We start from the raw sequence: 25,442 nt of genomic DNA, 5'->3' as shown, positions 1-25,442 counted from the left end.
GTACAGTCTGCATCTCCAGCTGCCAGTCAGCCATGACTACCCTCGAGGGTCCATCCTCCTTTCTATGATTTGTCTCCGACTCACTCAGGACCACTGTTCATTCTGTACTGCATATACTCATGTGTTAAGGACGCTTAATATGTGCTGCTCATAATGCTTAGTTTGACAGATTACACCTTTTCTCTAGCTTGCCACACAAGATTCTGCGCACAATCAATATATACAATAATAAGTTTGTATACATGCATAGTCTCACAGTCCTGCTCCTCTCACAACAATCAGGGAAATGGACTTGTCCACTACCTCCAATGAGTTTTCTTGTCTCCTTGATTTTCTTTTGTTTCTTCAAGAATACTTTTTTTTTGGGGGGGGGGTTGAGACAGGGTTTCTCTGTGTAGCCCTGGCTGTCCTGGAACTCACTCTGTACACCAGGCTGGTCTTGAACTCAGAAATCTGCCTGCTTCTGCCTCCCAAGTGCTGGGATTAAAGGCGTGTGCCACCATGCTTGGCAAGAATGCTTTACTTGAACTTTAGCTCGGTAGTATACTCTTAAGGGTACAGTAGCATGCTATAGAGTGGATATCCAAAATTCACTGTCACTGTAATTCCATACTCATTCAGTGGAGCCTCCATGTCTCCTCCTCTGCTGCCCTTCCCGTAACAGTGCTTTCGTCCTCTCTGTTTAGCTGACCCCTCTAGATGCCTCGTTGAGGAGGCATTGCTGTACAGTGGGGATTTATCTCACTGAGCACAGTGTCTTTCAGGTTCATCTGCAGGTTGTAGAGGTAGGTGATGACCCCACCACTGCTTCCTCCTCCTTTTTAAACTCAATAGTTTTTTAATTCTGGGACTTGAACCCAGGGCTTACACACATTAAGCAGACATTCTACCACTGAGCTATATCCTCAGTCTCCTTCCCTGCACCCCCGAGAGTCTTGAGTCTTGAGACACAAATCTTAGAGACTTGTAATGGGAAGTTGCTTTGTGTACATAGTTGCCATCATTTGGTGATGTGCCAACTGTTTCAAAGACAGACACATGTTCTTCTATTTCCTTCCAAAGAGCAAGCGACTTGCCTTCCTTGAATAGTGTCTTTATAGTTCTCTCGTACAACATGCAGTGTCTACCTGACTTTGAGCATCTCAAAGGCCCTTGGTTCTGGGAGCTGTCTAAAGCATTGGCAAATGGAGCACCTGGACTCTCCTGGTCGACCTCAAGTTTCTAAGGCAGAGATGGAAATTAGTCTGTGGCCAGCAGAACGCTGATTGCATTGGCTGATTCCTTGAGAAAAATAATATGACTTAATGCTCTACTAGAGGCTGGTGAGGGCAGCTTTAGCTTCATAAAGGAAAACTAAAAAGCTAAACTAAAATAATCAAATTTTGTGTCTCAATTCTCTACAGAGAATTTATCTATAATCAGCTGGGGTAAATTAGGGGAAGCCCTGAGTATATTTGTCAGAAAGAGTCAGACTTCAGGAGATTTTGGCCCTGGCCATTTCATTCAGAGGCTCACCTGACAGTTAGCATTTATGAGGCAATGCCACTTGCAGCTGCATCTTTGGGCTTTTTGAAATCCTTGGGCACTAAATAGTTTTTGAACAGTTGGCTGAGAACTTCTTGTTTGTACAAGTGACTAAGTGCCTCATTTTCCAATCTCTGAAATGGGGATAATGATGAAACCACACTTGTAAAATCTTTTTGAGCTCTGCAGATGAAAGAACCCGTGTGAGCACGAAGTATTGTTATTAAAATAATAGAATCTCTAATTAAAAGGAATAGGCTATTTAGAGTTCCTTGTAAACTCCCTAATCAGTGGTCGTTAAGCTTAGTTAGTCTAATAGCGTTTTTTGAGTTTAAGCCACGCAACGCATGTAGGGACTTGTAGTGTGTAGATGTTTTCTTTCTCCCCATCCTGGTTTTAAGTCAGGAGAGGATCTTGACATTTTAAGTTTAATTTTTGCTCAAGGATGATTTCCCTCAATGTGAGATAGATTGGAATTATCCCATCCCTCCTTTTCCTGTCTCCCACAAACAGCGATGAACAATCTTTTTAATTGTGTTCCACTTGTCCATTTCTTACCACCAATGCACAAAGAAGAGGCATAGTAGGCTGGTGTAAGATACAACTGGGAAATTTAAAGAGATAGCTAGTTGTTTTCAGTATTTTGATACACTGTTTAGGCCAGGTCTATAAGTTAAAAACAGGAGGGACCTCCTGTGTATGTAGAAAAGGAATTTTTTAAATGAGTAAACTTCCAGATTGTAAATGATAAGTAGCAATTATTTTATGGTGAGTAGTGTGTGTGTGTGAGTGTGTGTGTGTGTGTGTGTGTGTGTGGCACGCACACTCTGCTTTCATTCCAAGTCTATGCCCATCAGTGTTGCAAAGCAATGTGGGTCTTCTCCAAAGTCAGCAGAGTTTGTTTTGTCTTTTGACATCCCACAACACTTTGTTTCTTTCTGTTTCTACTTTTTCCTGCAGCTCCAGGTGTGCTGCTGCCTCCTGTGCCCCCGTTCCCACTTCCTCTACTTCCCAGTGGTACCTACCTTATCTGTGTCTGCATCCCCAGTGTCTAACACCTGCCTCCTCCCTCCAGTTTCCAGTCTTTCCTCCATCACTCTCTCACATGACATTTATCTGTACTAAGTGTGCTGAGCCCATGACATGTGTGTGTGTAGGGGAGATGGCGTGATGTTCGAAGGTTCACAGTATCAGTATCTGAGGACAAGTCATAGCTCTGCCACTTGAAAAGCAGAGTTTTCTAAGACTATCACCTGCAACTTGGTGTGGACAGTTGTGCCCTGGCACCGTTCTCTGGGCTCTATAACAGCAAGCACACTTATTTTTCACAAGAACTCTGCAAAACAGAACTCCTATTTTGACATGGTAAGCTCGGAGAGGTTGAGCTCAAAGCCAATAGCAGTGACAACTTGTCTGAAAATATAAAAAGCTCTGAGGACAGAGGAAAGCATATTGAAATTCATTTTAAGACTAATTTTTAGAATAGAATATCTTTTATTTATTCTTTGGCAATTTTACACTTGTGAATAATGCATTTTAATCTTATGTACCCCAACTGCTAGAGATGTCAACTTTTTCCCTTTTGCTCTCCACAGAAAAGAGTATTTTTAAAAACACTTTTAAGTTCAGATACCATTAAGTCAAGAGTACAGAGATTTCCTAGGTATCCCCTTGCATCTATGCACTTCCTCAATTTCACACCCCCTGTTTAGTTTTGACTGTAATTAGGTTTTAGATGTTCAGTAAGTTATTTACTACATAAATCAACAAGGAAGAAAGTTATTGATGATAGTGTTTTCAGCAACCAGGAGAGTCACGACAAGCAGTGCTGTGCAGAGATTATCACAAGCTGTGACTCGCTCACGTTCTACGTTAGGAACTTCAAGAGTCAGAAATACTTTATGACTTTTAATTTGAGAGTGTATTGAAGACTCTGCTAGAAAATTTAAAGGTGTTATTTTTTTACTATCTAAAAATGTAGGGCTCTTTTAGTCCATAGAAAAGCTAAATAGAAAGGGTTGGGGAGATGGCTTAGCTGGTCTAACACTTGACATTCCACCATGATCCCCAGCAAGCCACGCAGAGCAGCAGGCTCACTGTGTACCAAAAACAAAACAAAGCAAAACAAAAAACAAAAGACCTTTACTATTCTTTTCTTACATTTTAATGATTTTAATACCTGTAGGAAGCATTAGTGAGAGAAACAGAATCAACTGACCTTATTATATGACTTTATCGACTTTACAGAATAGAGTGTTTTATTTAAGACAACATAAAGCCAACGATCAACTTTAAAGTGTTAAAACTTTTAAATTTTGATCCTGGTGACTATCACTTGGGTCATTGTAAATGAAGGTCTTCATTGAGGTCCTGCAAGCAAGATGAGCTGGACAGTCACTTCGGATAACACAGCTAACTGCTTTCCATTTTCCTCTGGTCTCCCCTGTAAAAATCCAACCAACCAAACCAACCCAACCCTCCCCAACACTCCTTTATTATTTAAAAACTATTTATTTATTTTTATTCTGTGTGTTGAGTGTTTGCCTGCGTGCATATTGTATAGATTGTGGGGGCCAGAAGAGGATATCAGATCCCCTGGAACTGCCTATAGGTACCTACAGTTGTGAGCTGCCATGTGCATGCTAGGAATTGCAACTGGTTCCTCTGCAAGAGCAGCAGCGATCTTGATCTATAAACAGTCTCCCCAGCTCTCCATGTGCACTTGCAATTCCAATGCTGCAAAAGCAGAGGGCAGAGGGAGACAGGTTGGTTCCTAGAGCTGGTGGGCCAGACAGACAGACAGACAGACAGACTAGCTGAATTGCTGAGTCCAGATTCAGTGAGACTGTTTCAAAAATAAAGTGGAGAGAGAGAGAGAGAGAGAGAGAGAGAGAGAGAGAGAGAGAGAGAAGAGAAGAGAAGAGAAGAGAAGAGAAGAGAAGAGAAGAGAAGAGAAGAGAAGATACTTGATGACTTCTATCATGCACATATGCACACAAACCCACAAAGACGTGTATGGACATGAGAAAAAACAGCGCACACACACAGAGTGAGCAAAAAGCACTCACATCCTTTGCTTGTGTGCATGTCTCCCTGTCTATCGCTGCCAGCAGCCTGCTTCTCTCTGGTCTTGGGTTCTTTCCCACTGAAGAGCAATGACCATGTGCTTTCTGAGCAGAGACTTTAAAACCAGCTGCAAGTTTGACTGAGTGCTCAACGGAGTAGCAAGTATTCTTCAGACAAACTTTTATTTGATCATTTATCAAAAAAAAAAAAAAAAGCAAAGCTATTTGTGTAAAAGCTACCCCAGTGGGTAGTAGGTATTTTCTTTCTTTCTCTTTTTGTCTTGATGATGCTGGACATGGAAACCAAGTGCCACACCAGTGAGTCAGGCCTCCTTGATGATTATACGTAAATAAAATAAACGGGATTCCAAGGGACTGAGGGAACACAGGTCAGGTCATTCTGATGTCTGGGTCCCAGGCTGGGGGCGCAGCTCAGTGATTGAAGCACTGGGTACCCTCAACCAGCTCTGCCAAAACAAGGTCTGGCTTGACCTTAAAAGCAGCGGTGGTACCTGCAGGGAGGGATTTTGGAAAACAAGGAAAAGTGTTCCAGGCACAGGAAAGAACCAGTCATAGTCTCGAGGGCCATGAGGTGGAGGCAGAGGCTGAGCGGGAGCTGGTCCTTTTGCCTTAAATACTTGGACTCAGCCCTTTAATCTTCTGGAGATGAGACTATTATCTTCTTGTGGGAATAAGAGCTAAACTTTCCCTCTAATGTACATGAGGAGTGAGCTGTTGATCATGCCCCAAACAGAAAACCCACAAGGTTGAGTGCAGAGGCAATGGAAGAATTTAGACTTAGTCACCAGTCCTGGGGTGGGGGGGGGGGCATTCGAGAGCTCGCTCACTAGTTCTTGTCTTTTGGGTGTGGGAAAGCAGAGATGCTTTTGTGCAGACAGAAAATTCTAAAGGATTTGCACTTCTCCACATCACGGCAGTTAATTCACCTTCATGGTTTGCCAGACAACATCAATTTTTGTCTTAATGCTGCCTCCTTTGTGAAAGGAACCAGCGTTTTTAAAGTTAGATGCCAACCAAATTCTGCAAGTCAGCTTGTTTGTCGTTGTCATTGTCGTTGTCTTCGTTGTCGTCGTCATCATCATCATCATCGTTTTCCAGACAGGGTCACACTGCGTAGCCCTGGCTGTCTCATCTGGAACTCACTATGTAAACCAGGCTGGCCTCAGTCTTACAGAGGCCCACCTGTCTGTGCCTACTGAGTGCTGGGATTGCTCACTAAGTCAGTGAAGCAGTCTGGGCCGGCCAAGTAGTGTGGGCTGGAATAGACTGTGGACCTTAGCAAGGTCCGGCCAGGTTGGGGTGTGCAGGGGACGTTAGAAGAGATAGCTCCGGGACGCCCAAGAGCAGAAGAGTTCCTTTGCTAGGGCCACTGCAACAAACCTTTGCCGCCAGGGACAGAAGGAACAGAAGTGATTTTCTACTAGCTCTGGTGGTGGAGGCCTCAGGGCTCCTGTCTCCTGCGACCTCTTCCCTGCGCTTCCTGGTGATCACTGTTCTTTTGGAGTCTTCTCTTTGCTCATACGGGGCAAGGGGCTGCCGCTCCCGTGCTCTTATTTTATCTTAATTGCCATGTTGAAAACATGATTTTCAAAATTAGACCCATGCTGAGGTCCTGGGAACTAAGCCTCCTCCTTCGCTGCCCCTCATCCTCCCCTTCCCTCCCCTCCGCCTCCTCTTCCTCCCCCTCCCCCTTCTTCCTCTTCTGCTTTAACAATAAAAAATGATTTCCATATTGTAGTAGAGGCTGCAAGCCCAAGAACAAGGCAGCAGCGTGGGGCCTGGGTTTTCGGAGGGTTCTCTGTGCCCTATCGGGTGCTTTCTCTCTGTGGCCTGTCCTGGTCTTCCCGTTTGGGTCAGCTCCCCTCCTTCCCCCTTATAATCATCTGTTCTGTTCCATTCTACCTGGAATTCCAACTGAGAATTTTCTTCCAAAGTATATAACCTCATACTCATTTCTCATCTCCCCCCGCCCCCCCCCTTTTTTTAAATCAGGAAACTTTGCTGGTTATAATTGTGGAGGCTGCAAGTTCGGCTGGACCGGCCCGGACTGTAATCGGAAGAAGCCGCCCATCCTAAGGCGGAATATCCATTCCCTGACTGCCCAGGAGAGGGAGCAGTTCTTGGGCGCCTTAGACCTGGCCAAGAAGAGTATCCACCCAGACTACGTGATCACCACGCAGCACTGGCTGGGGCTGCTCGGACCCAACGGGACCCAGCCCCAGATCGCCAACTGCAGCGTGTATGACTTTTTTGTGTGGCTCCATTATTATTCTGTTCGAGACACATTATTAGGTGGGTTTCCCACATTGGCTTACCGCGCATCATTAGAGACTTGTGACCGGGTGGGGGTATGGGATGGGAAGTCATTTGATACAAGTTAATTAACAGGGATGCAACCTCCAGCGAGGTTACACGTAGGTCTGGCAGAATTACCAAACACCGCCTGTAGCTCAAAAGAGGCCGTTTCTTTCTGTTCTGCCATTACTTTAAACCTCTCCAGTTTATATTCCTGCTTCAGAGTCTAATCCTAGCTCTCTGTGAAACTTAATCCTCAAAGGCCTGAGCAAAGTGGAGGCAAATTCCTTCTGATTCCAGGAAAAAAAAATCAACTTTGGCTTGAAAGCTGACTCTGGCCTTTCCTTCAAAGTGGAGAATTAACCGAACATATGCCAGGGAGCGCAGCACTCCCTTGTCTTGAAATGTAGTACTGTACTAGAAAGGCGGCGACCCCTTCACTCACACGTATTTAGACTCAGTTGGAAGTTCGCTTGAGGTTGCTTCCTTGTAGGACAGGGTCACCGTTTTCTCCTTCTACTCTGATGTGGGTTTCGTGGATAGAACTCAGGTGTCCGAGCTTGCGTGTCACGTGTCTTTATGTTCTTGCTGGCCACGAGCATCATCAGCTCATTACATCACTTTTTAAAGCATCCAATTTAGGCATAATCATCCACACGGCTAAGCAAGAAGAACTCTACGTTGCTATGGCTCAGCTTCATGCTTCCTTGGCAACACAATTCCAAAATGCTGAGAGGCTTCTCAGATTCCACGAAGATGGCCTTTGACCCCAACACGTGCTGTGGTGCGCATGCTCCTTGCCTCCACAATAATAATGAAATGATGCTTGTGAAATATTGAGGACTCTCCCAGAACCTAAAACGTGGGGTCTGTGTGGGACATGGCACTGGAAGTTGATAGTCACCTCATCAAACAGCTACAGCTTCGTCCCCAGTTACCCGTGGACTGAGGAGAAGCCATTGGTGTGCTCTAGGAAACTTTGAGTCCATGCTAGACTCTTTTCATAACAGCCTGTACACTTGGCTATTTCTGGTGCTGTCCCTACTTCTGGGTCCCCTCCCTGGGTCAGGGTAAACAAAGTCATTGAGCGCCCTGGGCCCGATGCATCTCTCTCTCTCTCTCTCTCTCTCTCTCTCTCTCTCTCTCTCTCTCCCTCTCCCTCTCCCTCTCCCTCTCCCTCTCCCTCCCCCTCTCCCACTCCCTCTCCGCACCTCTGCACCAGTCCACATCTTTTGGCGTCCCTCTCATCGTTTTGTGTAGAAAACTCGAAACTTTTCTTTAGTCAAAAAGCCATTTTTTAGAAAGGTTGTGTGGCCAGCAGCAGTGACAGAAGTTCTGCTTTTAGTGTGAGTGTTGTTAAAACCTGCCTCACGGGGAAGCATCCATCTTCCTTTATCCATAGATGAAGCTGAAAGCCTTTATCGTTTTCCTGTCATTACTCTGAGGAATTTTTGCTTTATGAGAAGATAGCCTCTCAAGAGGAAAGGAAAACTATAGTTTCTGGTCCTATCTGGGAACTAAATTTATATTCATGTCTGTTCAGCTCTCTGAAGTTATTACAGGTACTTTGAAAGAACTAAAGTGAGCTGAAGTTTCTGCATAACCATCAAGAGCTGCTATGGAAGGCAGAAGACGGATGGCGCAGGCAGCAAGAAGGGCGTTAAATTGCCCAAAGCGCTTCACTGAAATTGGCAGTTCCAGTGGCCAGCTAAATTGGCTCCAGCATATATATTTTTTTTCTCTTCTGGTCTCAGTGACCATGCTTGTCAGCGGGTGGTTCTAGCTGATTGATGGGTGAGGCAGCATTCTTGAAGAAAAGTTCTTTTTGGATGTATAAAGGCTGCATTAGCACCAAGCATGGTTGAAGTCGCTACATTATTAAGCAATCTCTTCTGTTATAAATTTACCCAATCTTAAAGAGCAAGTCAGAAAATCTTTAAAATGCATTTCATTTAGGCCTTAGGGACTGACACTTTTAGACAGCATTTTATTGTAATGCATTGTCGTGTAAAAATTAAAATATGTAACAGGACCCTGGCTGCTGAAATTGGCTTGAGTTTCCCAGTTCTCTGCTAAAAACAAAGGTTTGAGGAGTGAAACTGACGACTTTGTGAAAGTGCTAACTGCTTTCGAAACTCTGTTATCATTATTCTTATGTTGCTTTTTAAATGGATACATGGTTTTTAAACTAAGAAACTGTAGGCCTTTTGGACAGAGACATACCCCTGGTAAGGTTTAACTTCTTAAGAATTCCTTCTCTGATCTCTATTTCCCAACTGTTTTAGGTCCAGGACGCCCCTATAAGGCCATTGATTTCTCTCACCAAGGGCCTGCCTTTGTCACATGGCACAGGTACCATTTGTTGTGGCTGGAAAGAGAACTCCAGGTTGGTCAAAGCCACATGCTCAGTATCTAAAAAGGATTTGCATTTAAGGAGTATGTGATGTTTGATACACTTATTTCAGTGATAACTAGTGGGACACCCCCCGCCCCCCCCACCAGCACTCTCAGTGTTTCAGGAAGCTTTCTTTTCTCTCGGTGTCAGGCATCTAAAGTATGCTCTCTTGACAAATTACCTGTGCATGGTGACCCAGCGTGGATGCTTTTGCCCCGCTGCTGGATGTTCGATCTTTAGACACTTGCATCTTCCAGATTCCTTCTACATTCTATGCATTTGATATTTTTTCTTTTTCAGATGTTAAACATGAGTGAGATTATGGAACATTTTTTAGAATCTGGTTTACTTCAGTTAGCCCAGTGTCCTCTAGGTTCATCTACATTGTCCTGCGTTGTCGCACATTGCGGCACATTGTTGCAAATGGTAGGAATTCCTACTGTATTAAGGCAGAACAATTGCATTGTGCTTATTTATACATGTGAACAAATGCATATGTGACACATATATTTATGTGAATATATACAAAAACATTTTTATATATTGATATTTCTTTGTCAGTCTGATTGGTATTCGTAGTTTTGCTCTAAGTTTGGCTAAGAAGTAAGCCAAGTCATTGCCTCCATGCCTTTGTGTAGCATCTGTCACATGCATAAAGTGATGGGGTCCCCCTTTGCTTTTAGAGACTCACTGGCAATGAGTCCTTTGCGTTGCCCTACTGGAACTTTGCAACCGGGAAGAACGAGTGTGACGTGTGCACAGACGAGCTGCTTGGAGCAGCAAGACAAGATGACCCAACACTGATTAGTCAGAACTCAAGATTCTCTACCTGGGAGATTGTGTGTGACAGGTAATGGGCAGTGTAACTCTTCAGACGGTCTTCACTTAGTTCTTGGTGATAGACAATGTGTTTCTTTATATTTCTCTTTCTGTGGAACATGGAGTTATGTTTACTTGTTTCTGAAGGCAGTTTTCCTATGGGAGGCAGGAATTTAAACGTTCAACCTCTGAAATTAAAAAGTAGATGTATGGAACTTCTATTTTTGAGTTGAGTGTACTTGGGCATCATTTTGAGACCAGGAGCACCACTTCACAGCTGGGAGCAGTTCTAGCCCTTGGCTGCCATCTGACGAGTATCAAGCCTACCCTTGGTGAGGCAACACTTCTGGGAACACAAGGGCGAAGAAGATCCAGCTGCTCTGTGTTTGCAGAGATCAATTTGTGGTAAATAAATTACCAAGCAGTCTGAGAAGTTCTGTAATGTGTGTGTGTGTGTGTGTGTGTGTGTGTGAAGCCAAGAAGGGAGTCCAGACAAGTCCTCAAAGGCATGGAGCTGATGGTTCTGAGACAGAAAAGAGGCACAGACTCTGGCTCGATGAGTGGGAAGGCAAGGAGGGTATGGATAGGTGGCAGGTCCTAGGTGTGGGAGCATCATGCACCCCTCTTACACCTCTGGAAGTAAGGTGGTGTATCTGGGCCACAAGTTCCTGAGGGGTTGTATGGGAGACAAGCACCAGCCTTGGATGTGAGAGGCTCAACAATAGCTCCCAATCCCTGAAGGTCACACGAGGAAATACGTGACCCAGAGTCCAGGGACTTGTTTCTCTGCGTATGTGCAGTTCAAAATCTCATTTGGCCTTTGGGAGTCTCTTCTAGGATTCCCAGGACTACCTGGCACCTCAGCACCAAACTCTATGCATTCTGACTTTTCCTACTTATGACAAAATTTAAACTTATGAATTAGGCACACGGAAAGATTAACAACAACTATAATAAAATGGAACAATCATGACACTGTTCTGAAGAAGACCTACGTGAGCCTAGTCTCTCTTCTTCTTTCAAAAATGCTTCAGTTTCTCAGCGCACTGTTGGAATATTTTTGACCAGAGTTGAATGCAGGGAACTAACCATAAAAAACAAAATTGTGGATAAGGGGAAACAATTAGGCCTCACAAGAGGATTCCTTAAGAGGTTTCTCGGCCTTCTTTCATTTATTTTGTTCTCTCCAAATTCCCATGTTTTAAGTTGCACTCTGCTTTCCTATCCCACACCATCCACTGACATCAGGGTCTACCTCCCTGGCCAGCACTGCTTCTAGGCACATAGTTGTTCTGAGGGGCCTGCCCTGGGTGGAGGTGTGTTCCCTGCCCGGGGTGTGTGTGTGTGTGTGTGTGTGTGGTGAGGGGTCTGCCCTGGGGTGGATGTGTGTGATGAGGGGCCTGCCCTGGGATGCGTGTGTGTTCTGAGGGGTCTAGGCCTGCCAGAGGAACATCTTCTGTGTTCTGCACGTGCCCTCAAGCCCTCCGTCGGGGCCTCAGCTAGAAGGATGTTCTAGATACCCTTGCTCAACTCTACTCAGTTCCACAGAGCACCATTGCCTCCGTGCCTTTGTCTATTCGTAAGTGACATGAGAAGTTTCTGTGTTTGCGAAAGTCTAAAGAATACTGAGTTCAAAGTGTCTTTTTAAAAAAAATATTTGGAACATCTTCTAGCCTCCCTAGATGAAGACAAATATATTACTCTTCATCTATGGGAACCAAAACATGTCTGACTTGGGGACTTCTATTTCACAGACCATCTCTCTGGAACACACTCTGGAAATGATGCCTGGGAGGCCTTTGTTGCTGAGGTTGGGGTCCTGGCACTCTCCGTTTTTGCATATTCTCACCTTTTTCTTCTCACCACTCTTTCCTTGCACTCTCTGTATCCCATGCAGTTATGTCTTTCAGATCTACCTCCACCCATGCATCAGTACTCTGATGGTGAGATCCCCGGCTGCCAGCCGCACGCGTACCTTGTGGACCCTCCCTCTCAGCCTTGCGCTTACCACCTAACTGTTCATTTCCAACTGTCTTCACACAGTTCCTAATATGGCTTTTTTATTTTTTGTACTTTTAAAAATTATTATCTCAAGCACAGAGAGAAGGCTTAGTGGTTAAGAGTACTTGATGAGAAACTGTGAGACTAGAATTTGCATCCCAGCACGCACTGGGTAAGCTGGGCGTCCCAGGCAGGTCTGTAAGCCCAGCTCCAAGGCCGAGGAGTGGAAGAGGCTTGCTGGTGTTTGCTGGCTTCCAGCTAAGGAAACGTGACCCTCAGGTTTTTGTACCCCCACATACATGTGCACAGACATTCATGCAAATAAGCATAGGGACTAATATTATTTTTATTACAGAAATTACAGGGTATACTATTGATAACTGTGTGTGCATGTATGCATTCAATGTAGGACAATCAAATCCAGGTATTTAAGACTTTCATAATATTTTATTACTGCATTTTATTTGTATAATTATAGCTGTTTCTTTGGCTTCCTATGAGTCTCCAGTTGTTCTAAATGCTTTTCCCAGTTCTTCACAGATATTCCTCCCCAACTGGCTGTGTAATAGAAGCTGCTGTGTTACCCCTTTAATCTTCCCAAGCTCAATTACAATTACAGTTGTCACCACTTAGCTTGTAAACCCATCACTGGCTTTTGAATGGAATGATAATTACTATTACATTCACTCCTGTATTCTTGTTTGGGCAACCACGTTTCTGAAATGTCTCTTTCCATGCTTATTTTTAAGGGCAATGTTTTTTTTTTACACCGAGTTTGGACCTTGTAAGGTAATTAATGACCACACCCCTCATGGGTTTGCTTGGATCAAATTCACGATACCATTCACAAAGTTAAGACATCTCATTTTTAATCTTACAAATCTTAGCTTGGATGACTACAACCGCCGGGTCACACTGTGTAATGGAACCTATGAAGGTTTGCTGAGAAGAAACAAAGTAGGCAGAAATAATGAGAAACTGCCAACCTTAAAAAACGTGCAGGATTGCCTGACTCTCCAGAAGTTTGACAGTCCCCCCTTCTTCCAGAACTCTACCTTCAGCTTCAGGTAGGCAGTGGGCTCTTCCCCCCACTCCCAGCCCCCGAGCAGTGCTCTCCACCCTTCCTAACGCTGAGACCCTTTCTTGCAGTTCCTCATGATGAGGAGACGCCCAACCATAAACTTGTGTTCATTGCTACTTTATAACTTTAATTTTCCTACTGTTATGAATTGTAAGGTAAATAATTTTTAAAGCTAGAAGTTTGCCAAAGAGGTCACAACCCACAGGTTGAGAACCACCGCACTAGTGGGACCGAAGGAATCCAGGTTTTGGCAGACACCTCCAAATCTAAATATTCGGGAAAGGCTTAAGAACAAGGAAAGGGAGGTGTTAATGTTGAGAAATATACTCTTACCAAGACGGTAGTTTTGCTAGCTTCTAAATTCAATGCCATCCTAATTTCTGATTTCTGTACACATGCAGGCATTACCTTGGAGCCATGGCATCACACTAACTATCATACTTTAACAGTGTGCAAACTCTTATTATCCTTTTCTTACCCACTTCCTTAAATCTGACATTAGAAGCTCATCAGATCATAATACTGGGGTCTGACTCTCAGGAGATCTTTTTGGATTTAGTTCAAAATATCGCACAACATAATAACTTGATTCTTGAAACCTGAAGATCAGATATCAGGTTCGTCACACCACAGAAGATCGGTGACGAATATGTATGAACATCAGGTTCTCACAAAGATGCACGAGGTGCCCACGGGAGAGAAGGTCACCTGCGTCAAAACTGGATTTGTTCTCTTTCTCTACAAGCCCCCAACTTCCCACACATAAATTGCATAACTTATACTGCGCTAGGGGCAGGGTAGGTAGAACTCAATTTCAGGAATTTTACTGAATGTATCAGGGCTTGAACCTGATGCTTGAAGTGGGCATGGCCCTTAGAGCGGTGTCAAAACTAGGCAAAGGCAGCAAGATTTTGCTGAAGGGAATCTGATATAGCTGTCTCATATGAGGCTATGCCAGTGCCTGGCAAATACAGAAGTGGATGCTCACAGTCATCTATAGGATGGAACACAGGGCCCCCAATGGAGAAGCTAGAGAAAGCACCCAAGGAGCTGAAAGGGGCCTGCAACCCTATAGGTGGAACAACAGTATGAACTAACCAGTACCCCCAGAGCTTGTGTCTCTAGCTGAATATGTAGCAGAAGATGGCCTAGTTGGCCGTCATTGGGAAGAGAGGCCCTTTGGTATTGCAAACTTTATATGCCCCAGTACAGGGGAACGCCAGGGCCAAGAAGTGGGAGAGGGTGGGTAGGGGACCAGGTCGTGGGGAGGGTATAGGAAACTTTTGGGATAGCATTTGAAATGTAAATAAAGAAAATATCTAATAAAAAATCAAAATAAAAGTAGGCAAAGGGCTGAGCATGATTGTGCACACCTTTAATCACAGCACTTGGGAGGTAGAAGCAGGGCAGGTCTCTATGAGTCTGAGGCCAACTTGGCCTGCATAGTGATTTGCAGGACAGCCAATGAGATTCTGTTTCAAATAATCAAAAAAAGTAGACAAAGGGTAACATTTTAAGACTGTTTTAAAAAAGAAGCACGCATTCATTTTTCCTTGTGATAAAAATGCTAGTAAGTTAGTCTGCACTCTCTCTAGGTTTGAGCTGAGAGTGGTCTTATGATTCTTGCATCATAATCACTGTCACCGTTTGAGAGTTGGTTAGGAACATACATAGTTATGATACATTCAGCAAAATTCCTGAACTTAAGTTCTGCCTACCCTGCTCCTAGACTGGTATAAGTTATACAATTTATGTGTGTGGAGTTGGGATTTGTAGAGAAAGAGAACAGGTCATGCATGGGGGAGAGAGAAAAAGCCCTGATAGTAACATTATGAAGGAAACATAGTCCTTGTCTTTCAAGGGTACAGAAAATAAGAATAAAGATACATAGTTATACTGTGCACAAAGAGAACAATGTAACCCAGCAGATGCAGGGGCAGCATTGACTGGGTTGCTTCCCCTTGCAGAAGATTAAACAAAAAGGTGGAGGTGAAAGAATCCTTAGTCAACTAGCGGCAATGCCTCTGCTATCCTTATCCAGGATTAGAGGAGAAGATGGCTGGGTAATGTTGAGACTTTTGATGATCTTCACTGAAGTCACCACACTCTGGTTTCTCTCAGGAATGCACTGGAAGGGTTTGATAAAGCAGACGGAACACTGGACTCTCAAGTCATGAACCTTCATAACTTGGCTCACTCCTTCCTGAACGGGACCAATGCCTTGCCACACTCAGCGGCCAACGACCCTGTGTTTGTGGTATGTTAGACTCAGAACTTATGAAGCTGTTTCTAAATGTTTTGTAGGGTTCGTTGGCTTTGCAGTGAAGTTTTGGTGAAGTTTCACTCTGTAAACAATACCCCCTCTGCCTATATACTTCAATGTTAAGCCATATGGGGCATATGGGTCAGTAGCACATGAAGTCCCTACTCATAAACCAATCCTTTAGGAATGGTAGGATTTAGATAGACTTAACCAGGAGTTTACAAGTTAGCAGAATTCTGTCAGTAACCTAACAAACTGTATACCACAAATTAGCACAACTGTAAAAGGTGTTCCTTGGTGAATGAACAGAGTTCAAGAGTGTACATTGCACACAGACTATACTTGTTGGTTCACTAGAGGAAACAAAGGCTTGGGTAGCAAGAAAGGAGGAGAAAAGGGGATGCCGGCTGGATGGGAAGCACAAATGTTCTCAGCCACAGTAGTGATGTGAACCCAGGAGAGGAGACAGGGCAGGAGAGAGCCATGAGAGACAGGACAGGAAACAGCCATGAGGGACAGGGCAGGGGACAGCCATGAGAGACAGGACAGGAAACACAGCCATGAGAGACAGGATGGGAGACAGCCATGAGAGACAGGATAGGAGACAGCCATGAGAGACAGGACAGGAGATAGCCATGAGAGACAGGACAGGAAACACAGCCATGAGAGGCAGAACAGGAGATAACCATGAGAGGCAGAGCAGGAGACAGCCATGAAAGACAGGACAGACTCCTTTTTGGTGGCTTAGTTACTCATGCTCAACCATAGTCTGGAAGAAGAGGAAAGATGCATATGATATGAGATAGTTTAATAGTTCACATTTACATGAACTTATTATAGCAAGCTATTATTATTATTATTATTATTTTATAGTATTTTATTAGTTGGTTAATTACTCCTGGTTGATAAGTTAAACTTCATCATAATAGATATGTATGTAGAGGAATCACATAGCATACACGAGGTTTGCTGTTAACTGGAGTTCAGCTATCCAACGAAGGCTTGGAGCATGGGGTGTCTGTTTCCTTCTCCCACAGATGAATACATTGAATTATTATAACTCCTTACAGGGAGGGAATGAGGAGGCTGGAAAAGCCCTGGCCAATGGACATTAGAAAAGACGGTTAGGCATTGGGTTGGTGCCCGCCCGCTATTTTGTGGAGAGAAAAGCAGGGGAGTTTTACTCCAGGTCAATTGTGTCATGAAGAAAGGGTGTTTCTATCAGTGGCTACTGAAAGCCCGTGCCCATAGGAGGGCAGACTAAATATTGTTTATTGGCACATCAGCACCAGTCATTTGTAGCAGACAGCAAAGAGTACTGGGTATTTTGTCTGTGCTCAGACATGCCGATGGAGTTATAATGGTTTGGTCCTGACCCACCACCATCACAGAGGGCCCTGTCTGTTGCTGATGTTGATGATGTCTGAGAGAGTGCATCCGGGCCAGGCTGACAGTACCAGGCCAGCTCCTGGATGTTGAGGTTGCTTTTCTTTCTGAAGAAAAGCTCATCAGAGTTGCCTGAGAGGATTTATAGAACGGCAATACCAGTTTTCAACTGCTGACCTCCCTCGAGGTGTCTGCCCCGGAGGCCCTCAAATCACACCGCTTATTTTCCCGCTCTGTTCAGAGCTGTGTGTCTTAGGTGAATTTAGGATCCATCGTAAGAAAAAATGTCCCCCTTTGTCCTTTAAATCTTTGATAATATTTTGCATTTAGATTCTTCCAGAAATTTCCTTGTTTTCCTTTGTTGAATTGTATTAATGTAGCTTGCTCAGATTTTTGTAATAACACACTACTGACTTGTTAGTGTGAACAGCTGCTACTGTTCTGGGCAGGGGGTCAGCAGTGTAAGATCAACACATTTAGCATTTGATGAAGGTTCCTGTATTAGCTTTTCTTATTACTGTGACTAATACACATGACAAGAAATAACAGGAAGGGAACACATGTTCATTTTTGGCTTGCAGTATAAGGGGACACAGGTGATCGTGGTGGAGAAATCAGGGCAACAAGCCAGAGAGGGCTCTGGTCCCATCCCATCGCAACTACAGGCAGGAAGCCGAGTAAACAGGAAGTGGGATCTGGTTATAAAACCTCCCACAGTGAGCCACTTCCTCCAGCAAGGCTCCGCCCACAAATATTCCATCATACCTTCTGGAGGAGTGCCACGAGTTGTGAACTAGATATTCAAACGCAGCAGTCTGGAGGGGACGTTTCACATTCAGTCTCCGACAGCTTTCTTCCTGGACCTCCTCGCTGTGAGCTTGAGTGATGGGAAGAGGCGGGGCATAAGCTCGCGCATGCTCTTTCCTAGAAGGACGCCAATCCTATCACATCAGGGCCCTACTCTTGCTTGACAACAAACATTGACACCTCCTTTCAGGTCGCATCTCTGAATGTAGGCACACCAACTGAGCGTGAGCTTCCACACGGACGTGAGTGAATGAACTTCTCAACTCACAGCTTCATCAGTTTCTACATGTTTGTCTTGGTGGGCTCCCGGGAGGCTGTGCAGCACCATAAGAAGACAGACACTCAAGTCTACGTCAAGTTGGGGCTAAGCAAGGCAACTTGACATAGACTTGAGTCTCCATCAAGAGAGGAGATGGGTGATCGTTCCTTCTAGAAACTGCTTCTCCTCTCAGGTCTGCACAGCCCTAACACCTGATGGGTTTGTCAGCCGTTGTGGATGGTTGAACCCTGCCTCTGACCAGGTGGGGACTCACCTGTGAGGCACCAGCAACCATTCATCCCATTTGCCTCATGCTGGCATTGCCTGGGGTTTCTGACTCCACGTTTCAGATCATTTCCTTGGCTACCACCCCAGCCATGAGCACATGTCTAGGTTTCTGGTACTTAATCTGCCTTCCCTGAGACTGTATGTCTCTAGGGAGGTCTTGTTCAAGTGTGCAGCATCAACTGTACATTTATGTACACAATCTGTATTCATAAGGGCAATTTTATAGCTTCTCTTGTAAGTAATTCTGGTTACTTCAGTAAAAACCATGAGGTCCTCTGACAGATTGAAGATGAGGACAAACCTTCCTCTACTCCTAAAGGAAATAATGGCAATGGCACTAGACGGGTTTTCTGTAGGACTGCTGCCTTTCTGAGGAAGCCCATGAACTCCGTTAAAGCCTACAGAGACAGGTCACATTTTTTGTAAGTGACCAGATAGCAACATTCTGGGGTTTTCGGGCCTGAAAGCCTCAGCTGCAGCTACTCAATAACTCAGCTTCCTCTCTGTTCCACCTCCTCTGCTGCTCTCGCTCCACCCCTGCCTCCCTCCCTTGCTTTAATTTATTTTCTAATCAGTGCTGGGAACTGAACCTGAGTTCTACTGCATGCTCAACAAACATTGAGCTGTATCCCTGGCTGAAGTGTGTAGGCAGCCATAGATAATGCACAGACGACTGAATGTGGTATCCCAATAAAACGCTACATAGACAGGCAGTAGGTCCATGTGGTATACATTTTGCAGTTGCCTTATTTAACCTAGCACTATGATCTCATAGTTTTTCTTTTTCTTTTTTTTTAACTTTGCCGACTCTTAACCTAAGGGACCAGCATTCTTGGTTTGCAATATAGGGCACTTTCCCCATCTTCTCAATTTCTCCTTCTGCCTTTCTTATTTTCTATTCTGCAGTGGGGTCTTACTATGTCACCCACGCTGGCCTTAAACTCATAAACCTTAGCTTCTGGAATATCACTGTTGTCATATGCGTTTCCTGTCCTAGGTGAGAACCCACATGGTAAGTTTGTTAATAAAAACAAAACAAAACCCTGCAGCTTACATGTAGTCCAAGGATACTATGTATTTAGTTGTTTGGTCTTCATTACTTTTAGTATCTTCCATATTGAAAATTTTGGGGAGTAATAATATATTATTATATACATAAAACAAGAACAGCAACCACGAAACAGAAAGCCAGAGCCTCTCCTGGAAGGTGGAGGAACAGTGTTTCATCACTATTTTCAACACACACACTTACTGAAGGCTGTTTACAAACAGGTTTATGTTGACACCAAGTCAGCTTTAAATGATTTTACGCCCCAAGATTTAGGGTAAACTATTTTAGTTGACAGAGTTATAGCTTCAGGAATTTCAGATTTGTGAGTCAATTTATGCAACTATGCTGCGCACAGCTTTCGTTAAAATTTTTTTTTGTAAAATCTCTACAAGCAATAGAACTTCAAAGTTGTGTAGGATCGCAATAAGAAGGAAGAGAAGGCAGAACGTAAGGAAGAGGGGAGGGACCTCTGAAGCAATGTCTGAAATTCTAATAATTCTTACAAGTTGCAGCAAGTCCACACATTTATCATGGAAAATGAGATTAGGCTACAGGGAAGCTAAGCACCGCTCTCTTCTGTATTAAATTTAGATATAGTCCAGAAAATGGGGAAGCCAATACACTGTAAAATTCAACAGTTAACTGCTGAGAAAGAAGCTGGGCTAAAACGTGCCATTCTACCCAGAGCCTCAGGACACTTATCCCAGAGGAAGCATCTTAGAGATGGGCTGGGCAGTCAGTCTCTCTTTGCCCAGTTTATCCTGCCCCGCAGGTGTGTTTGTTTCTCTCTGCACCCAGCTTTTCCCACCCACGCATGTGCTGCAGACTCACAGGTGTTATCTTTAAGAACTGAACATACCCATTGAGCATGGGTATGAGCTCACCCAGGCTACACACCTGTAGTCTCAGCACTCAGGAGCTAGAGGCATGAGGCTCAGGAACTCTAGGCCATCATTGACTACATGGGAATTTCATGTAGCCAATGGCCTATAGGAGACCCTATGTTAAAAAAAAAAAAAGTAACAGTCTTCTATTGTACATATACACATATACATCACTTTTTAATCTAATTTAATTCTGGTTTTCAAGACACAGCTTACGCGGTTTGTGGAATGAAATCCAGGGCTACATGCAGGCTTAAAGCCTACCAACAGAGCTACACTCTCAGCCCTTGCACCGCCATTTAAGGGCACGTCTTCCATTATGCACGGAAGTTATTTCCATGTGTTGACTATTGTGAGTAGCATGCTGAGAAACTGCAGGTGCCATTTGATATACTACCCGCTTTAGATCTAAGTCCTGCGGTGGAATTCAGGAGCACACAGCAGTCTCACTTCTCGATTTCTCGGACCTACTCTGTCATCTCCCGCCATTGCTTTACTACACCAGCAGTGGGAATGGTCACCTTTCTCCGCAGCCTCACCGGCCCTCTTACATCTTCTCAGTACAAGTCGTCTGGCTGCGAAGTGCATCTCTTTGTGCTTTAGAGTTATCCTTTGCAAGGGACACATGATGTGTTCTAAGCACTGCAAGATGGTTGGGAAGACCTCTAGTTGACTAGACAGTGATAGCTAGCTCATGAGGTTGTTTTCCATGTACAATAACTATAAATGGACTAAGCCCCCAAAGCCAGTCTTACCATCTCTCTCTGCCTCTGCCTGCCTCTGCCTCTGCCTATCTCTCAGTCTCTCTCTCTCTCTCTCTCTCTCTCTCTCTCTCTCTCTCTCACACACACACACACACACATGCACACACACACATACATTTTGTCACCCTACACAAATTAGAATCATCCGAGGGGAAGCAACCTCAACTGAAAAAAAAAAAAAGTCTTCTCAGGGTAGACCCATGGGCTAGCCTGTGGGGCATTTTCTCCCTTGATGATCGATGTGGGAGGACTCAGTTCATGAGAGATGGCGTCTCTCTTGGGCAGGGAGTCCTGGGGCATATAGGAAGACAAAGTGAGCAAGCCAGGAGAAGCAAGCTAGTAAGCAAGACTCCTCCATGGTGGTCTCTGCCTTAGTTGCTGCCTTGAGTTCCTGACCTCGTTTCCTGATGGGCTACAGCTGTGAGCTGAAACAATGTTTCTCAAGTGGTTTTTGGGCACAGTCTGTCCTTACTGCAGCAATAGAGACCAGGGTGTATGAGTGCCCATGTGTACTCCAAAGAGTAATATAAAGTGTCTCAACTGTTCTCCACTTATTGTTTGAGACAGCGTCTCACACTAAGTCTGGAGCTCACTGATTCAGCTAAACGGGCTGGTCAGTGGAATCCTGGCATGTGTCTGTTTCTGAGTTCTCCAGAATTTTTGGCATTCACTCATTAGCACCTGGCTTTTAATGTGGACCCTGGGGATCCTCACACATATGTGGCAAGTGCTTTACCCACTGAGCCATCTCTCTAGCCTGAAGAAAAGCTTAAAAATCCTCATAGTTGCATGTTCAGGTTTTAAATGTAAAATTTTATTTTGTGTGTATATTGTGTGTGCCTGCTGGTTCATATTTGCACCATGTGCATGCAGTGTCCACAGTGTCCACAAGAGGGCGCGGGAAAGCTGGAGTTCCAGCTAGAGAACACTGTGTGAATGCTAGGAACTGAACCCAGGTCTTCTGAGAGAGTAACAAGCACTTTTAATCACGGAGTCACCTCTTTAGCCACCATTCCAATTTTTATACTTACTTTCTTTCATGTTTTGTTATCTATAGCAACAATTATAATATATTAGTGACATACACTATATTTCTACTTATTTCACTTAATTATAAAGTTGTTACTTTGTTTCTTAGTATTTCAATCTCATTTGGTGCTGGGGATTGAAGCCAGGGCTTCATGTATGCTAATCATGTGCTCTGCCACTAGACTGCACCTCCAACATTAATAATGTACACCCAAGGTTCACAATGAAAAACGTCTAAATGAAGCCTTGTTGCTATCTTTCAGCCACTTGTTACCATTTTTCTTTAGGTATATTTTATAAACATGGAAGCAAACAGGTTATATCCATTCAGCTAATTGAAAATATACTATAGACCCTTTTCTTCCCTCCCCTCCCGGCTCCCCCTTCCCTTTGTCCTCCCCCTCCCCTTCCCTTCCCCATTCCTTTTCTGTTCCCTTCCATGTCAGCATACATACGTTAGTTAATAAAGGCTAATCTCTTTCCCTTTACTCTGGTTGTTGGTAATCTATTGTATAGATTTACCATCAGAAATTTAACAGTCACCCATAGATAGGCACTGCTTCAGCCTATATGTATATGACAATGGCAGGCATCCCTCAGATGTGAGAGGTCTGAGGTTGTGCAGCTGTGATCTAGACTGGAAGACCTGGTGTAGCATCGGCTCCTGGTGAGGTCAGACAGCAAGAGAGCATTTCTCCAGAGAGAAAGCCAAGGGCCCAGGAAGCCAAATGTACTTCTACTATAGGAGTGGGACTCTGGCCCTGCTAGGCCTGCTCAGCCACTTGCTGACTACCAGGAGATAGGTCCCTCGTGCCTTAATCACTGAAAATTCCCACTACCTCTCAACACCTGTACATTGGGGACTAAAGTTTGTTAAACATGGATTGTGATGGGGACAAATCACATTGAAGTCACAACAGGCATTTACCAGGTCCTAATCTTTTGAGTTACCAATAACATTAAGGTAAATAATGCAGAGCAGCTGAGGTGAGAAGACAGGATAGAGTCCTTGGACAGGAGTGAGGATAAAGCATTGGGCATTTGATAAAAATCCTGAGTTGCCCCTGAAGACTGAAGAACAGTCCCTCCTAACTCCTGCATGGCACATTCACGGTCATTGCTAGCCCCTACTTTTGACATTATACCTTTGGCCCTGTGCTGTCTTGCCTTCTCCTCTTTGCTACTTTGGTAGAAGAAGTTCTAATTTGAATTTCTCCTATAAATGAAACTGAGCACCTTCTCTATGCATCTAAAAATCTCGCGAACACTTGCTTTTATACGACCCATATGTTCATTTCATCGTGACTTCTGTGTAATTTTTTTTAAATAACAAAAATATCCAAAAGAACCAGAGTTAGTGAGACTAATTTGTTCTTTAAGTGACCAACAAATCGCAACATCCTTTGTTTTTTATGTTTGTTTGTTTGTTTGTTTATTTATTTATTTATGTTTTTAATGGGAAAGCTGATAACATGTTCAGGTAATTTTAAAACGATTATCTTATTAATTTATTTTTAGTTTAGGAGACTCTGGTGTGCTCATTGATGCCACATGCAGTCTGGCCCAGCCACATGTGCAGTGACTTTTTTTAGGGGCAGACATTGGTTAGTAGACTGTGTGCCTACTAGGTGTGGGCCCTGGGATCTGCCCTCCAAACCTCATTTTCTGTTATTAAGAAGCTGTTTATTATTAAGCATCTATTCAGGGACAGTTCCTATTCTATAGGTATGGACATAAACACAATGTTTTAACCTCACATAGCACTCGATGCTAAACTATACTCTTCTTTTGAAACGTGGAGAATATAAGATCCAGAGAAGCTGAGGCATGAGAAACCAGCTAGGAAGGTTTCCCACTCCACTGACAGACTTCCTCAGTTGAGACAGTTCTTAGCTTGATTCATCACAATGGCTTTCATTATAACTGAGACAGTGTAGTGCTAAGCAGAGACAACACTAATTGGGGAAATGGATGTCTGAATAATTTTTCATGTCTTTTGAAAAGATGGGGCCATTGGTTTTTACTGTATTTATGCTTCGTAAACACAGTGTTGACTTTTTAAATATGCAGTTCAATGTAGCAGACACACAGTGCACACCTCTTAAGTAGTATCATGTCTAAATAAGATCTAGAAGAGCTGAAGTACCGACGAGGATGGGTGACCACCATGGGCAAAGGTCTCTGTGGGTCCCGTTTGGTCTGGGAATGTTACTTTGGCAGATGCTAAAATGTCTTTTCAGCACTAGGCTTTATAAGTACAAACACACACTTTTGAGAACTAAGTCAGTCCAAGGACTGAATTAAATATACCTCCTTATCAGTCAGGTAAAATACGACTTTAGCCTCAAGCCATAGTTTATGTGCACATCTAGATGGTCTAGCATCAGCTTCGGTTTCCGTCCCCTAGGGCTTTGCTGATTCCACAACAAAAAAATAGCCTGGAGGTAGCTCTGGGCAGACTGGACCCTCACATCACCACAGAGCTCTCTCTTCAGCTCTCACAGAGGATGCTTGCTGAACTGGCCACATCTCTTAGAAGTTGATGCTTTAATAGCAGTACCCCATTGCACCTAATGTTTGTATTTGCTCAAAAATTTTAAAATCATAAACATTTTTCCCCTCAAGGAATTAACTACTAAGTTGCCAGGGTTCAGTTTCCTCTACATGTCATTCATATTATATACAGCATATTCATAGGTATATGTGCATACATATTTGCATGCATATATTTCATTTTGTCTTAGTTTGGGTTTCATTGCTGTGAAGAGACACCATGACCAAGGTAACTGTTATAAAGGACAACACTTAATTGGGGCTGGCTTACAGATTCAGAGGTTCAATCCATTATCATCATGGCAGGAAGCATGGCAAGGTCCAGGCAGACATGGTGCTGGAGAAGGAACTGAGAGTTCTGCACCTTGGTTAGAAGCAGCCAGGATACGGGCATTGCAAGGTGAATATGAGGAGGTTCTCTTCCACACTGAGAGGAGCCTGAACAAAGGAGTTCAAAGCCCATCCCCACAGTGACACACTTCCTCCAAGACCACACTGATTAATAGTGTCACTCCCTGGGCCAAGCATATTTAAACCACCACACATATATAGTACTATTATATCCATTTAAATTAATGATGAATTTTATTTTGTTTATGTGCATGTGTGAGTACTTGCATGTATATCTATCTGCACACCATATGCACTTTGATGTTCTTTGGGGTCAACAGAGAGGGTCAGATTCTATGGAACTACAGGCACTTGTGGGCTACCATGTAACTGCTGTGTAATGAATCACGGTTCTTTGTAAGAGCAAGATATTCTCTTAACCACTGGACAGTCTCTCCAGTGTGTCTTCTCACCATACAGATTTAACCAGATCACTGTTTTTGTCTGATAAAACTTCTCCAGAATGACAGGGAAATACACCCACTGACTGCCCTGTGTGTGTGTGTGTGTGTGTGTGTATGTGTGTATGTGTGTGTGTGTGTATGTGTGTGTATGTGTGTGTGAGTG

The 25,442-nt window shown here is 43.9% G+C and overlaps 1 protein-coding gene across 1 annotated transcript in view; it reads left to right on the top strand.

The window, feature by feature from the left end:
- Dct (dopachrome tautomerase) overlaps positions 1–25,442 on the top strand; it is a 40,367-nt gene that overhangs the window by 2,595 nt on the left and 12,330 nt on the right. The window contains exons 2-6 of the mRNA XM_021181290.1: positions 6,603–6,902; positions 9,191–9,291; positions 9,984–10,150; positions 13,008–13,187; positions 15,323–15,458. Of these exons, the coding sequence (XP_021036949.1) occupies positions 6,603–6,902; positions 9,191–9,291; positions 9,984–10,150; positions 13,008–13,187; positions 15,323–15,458 (884 nt within the window). The remainder of the gene's footprint in view (positions 1–6,602; positions 6,903–9,190; positions 9,292–9,983; positions 10,151–13,007; positions 13,188–15,322; positions 15,459–25,442) is intronic.

Source organism: Mus caroli, chromosome 14 (genome assembly GCF_900094665.2).
Source record: "Mus caroli chromosome 14, CAROLI_EIJ_v1.1, whole genome shotgun sequence".
Classification (NCBI taxonomy): domain Eukaryota; kingdom Metazoa; phylum Chordata; class Mammalia; order Rodentia; family Muridae; genus Mus; species Mus caroli.
Note: the sequence above shows the minus strand (reverse complement) of the source record. Positions and strands in the feature narration are given on the sequence as shown.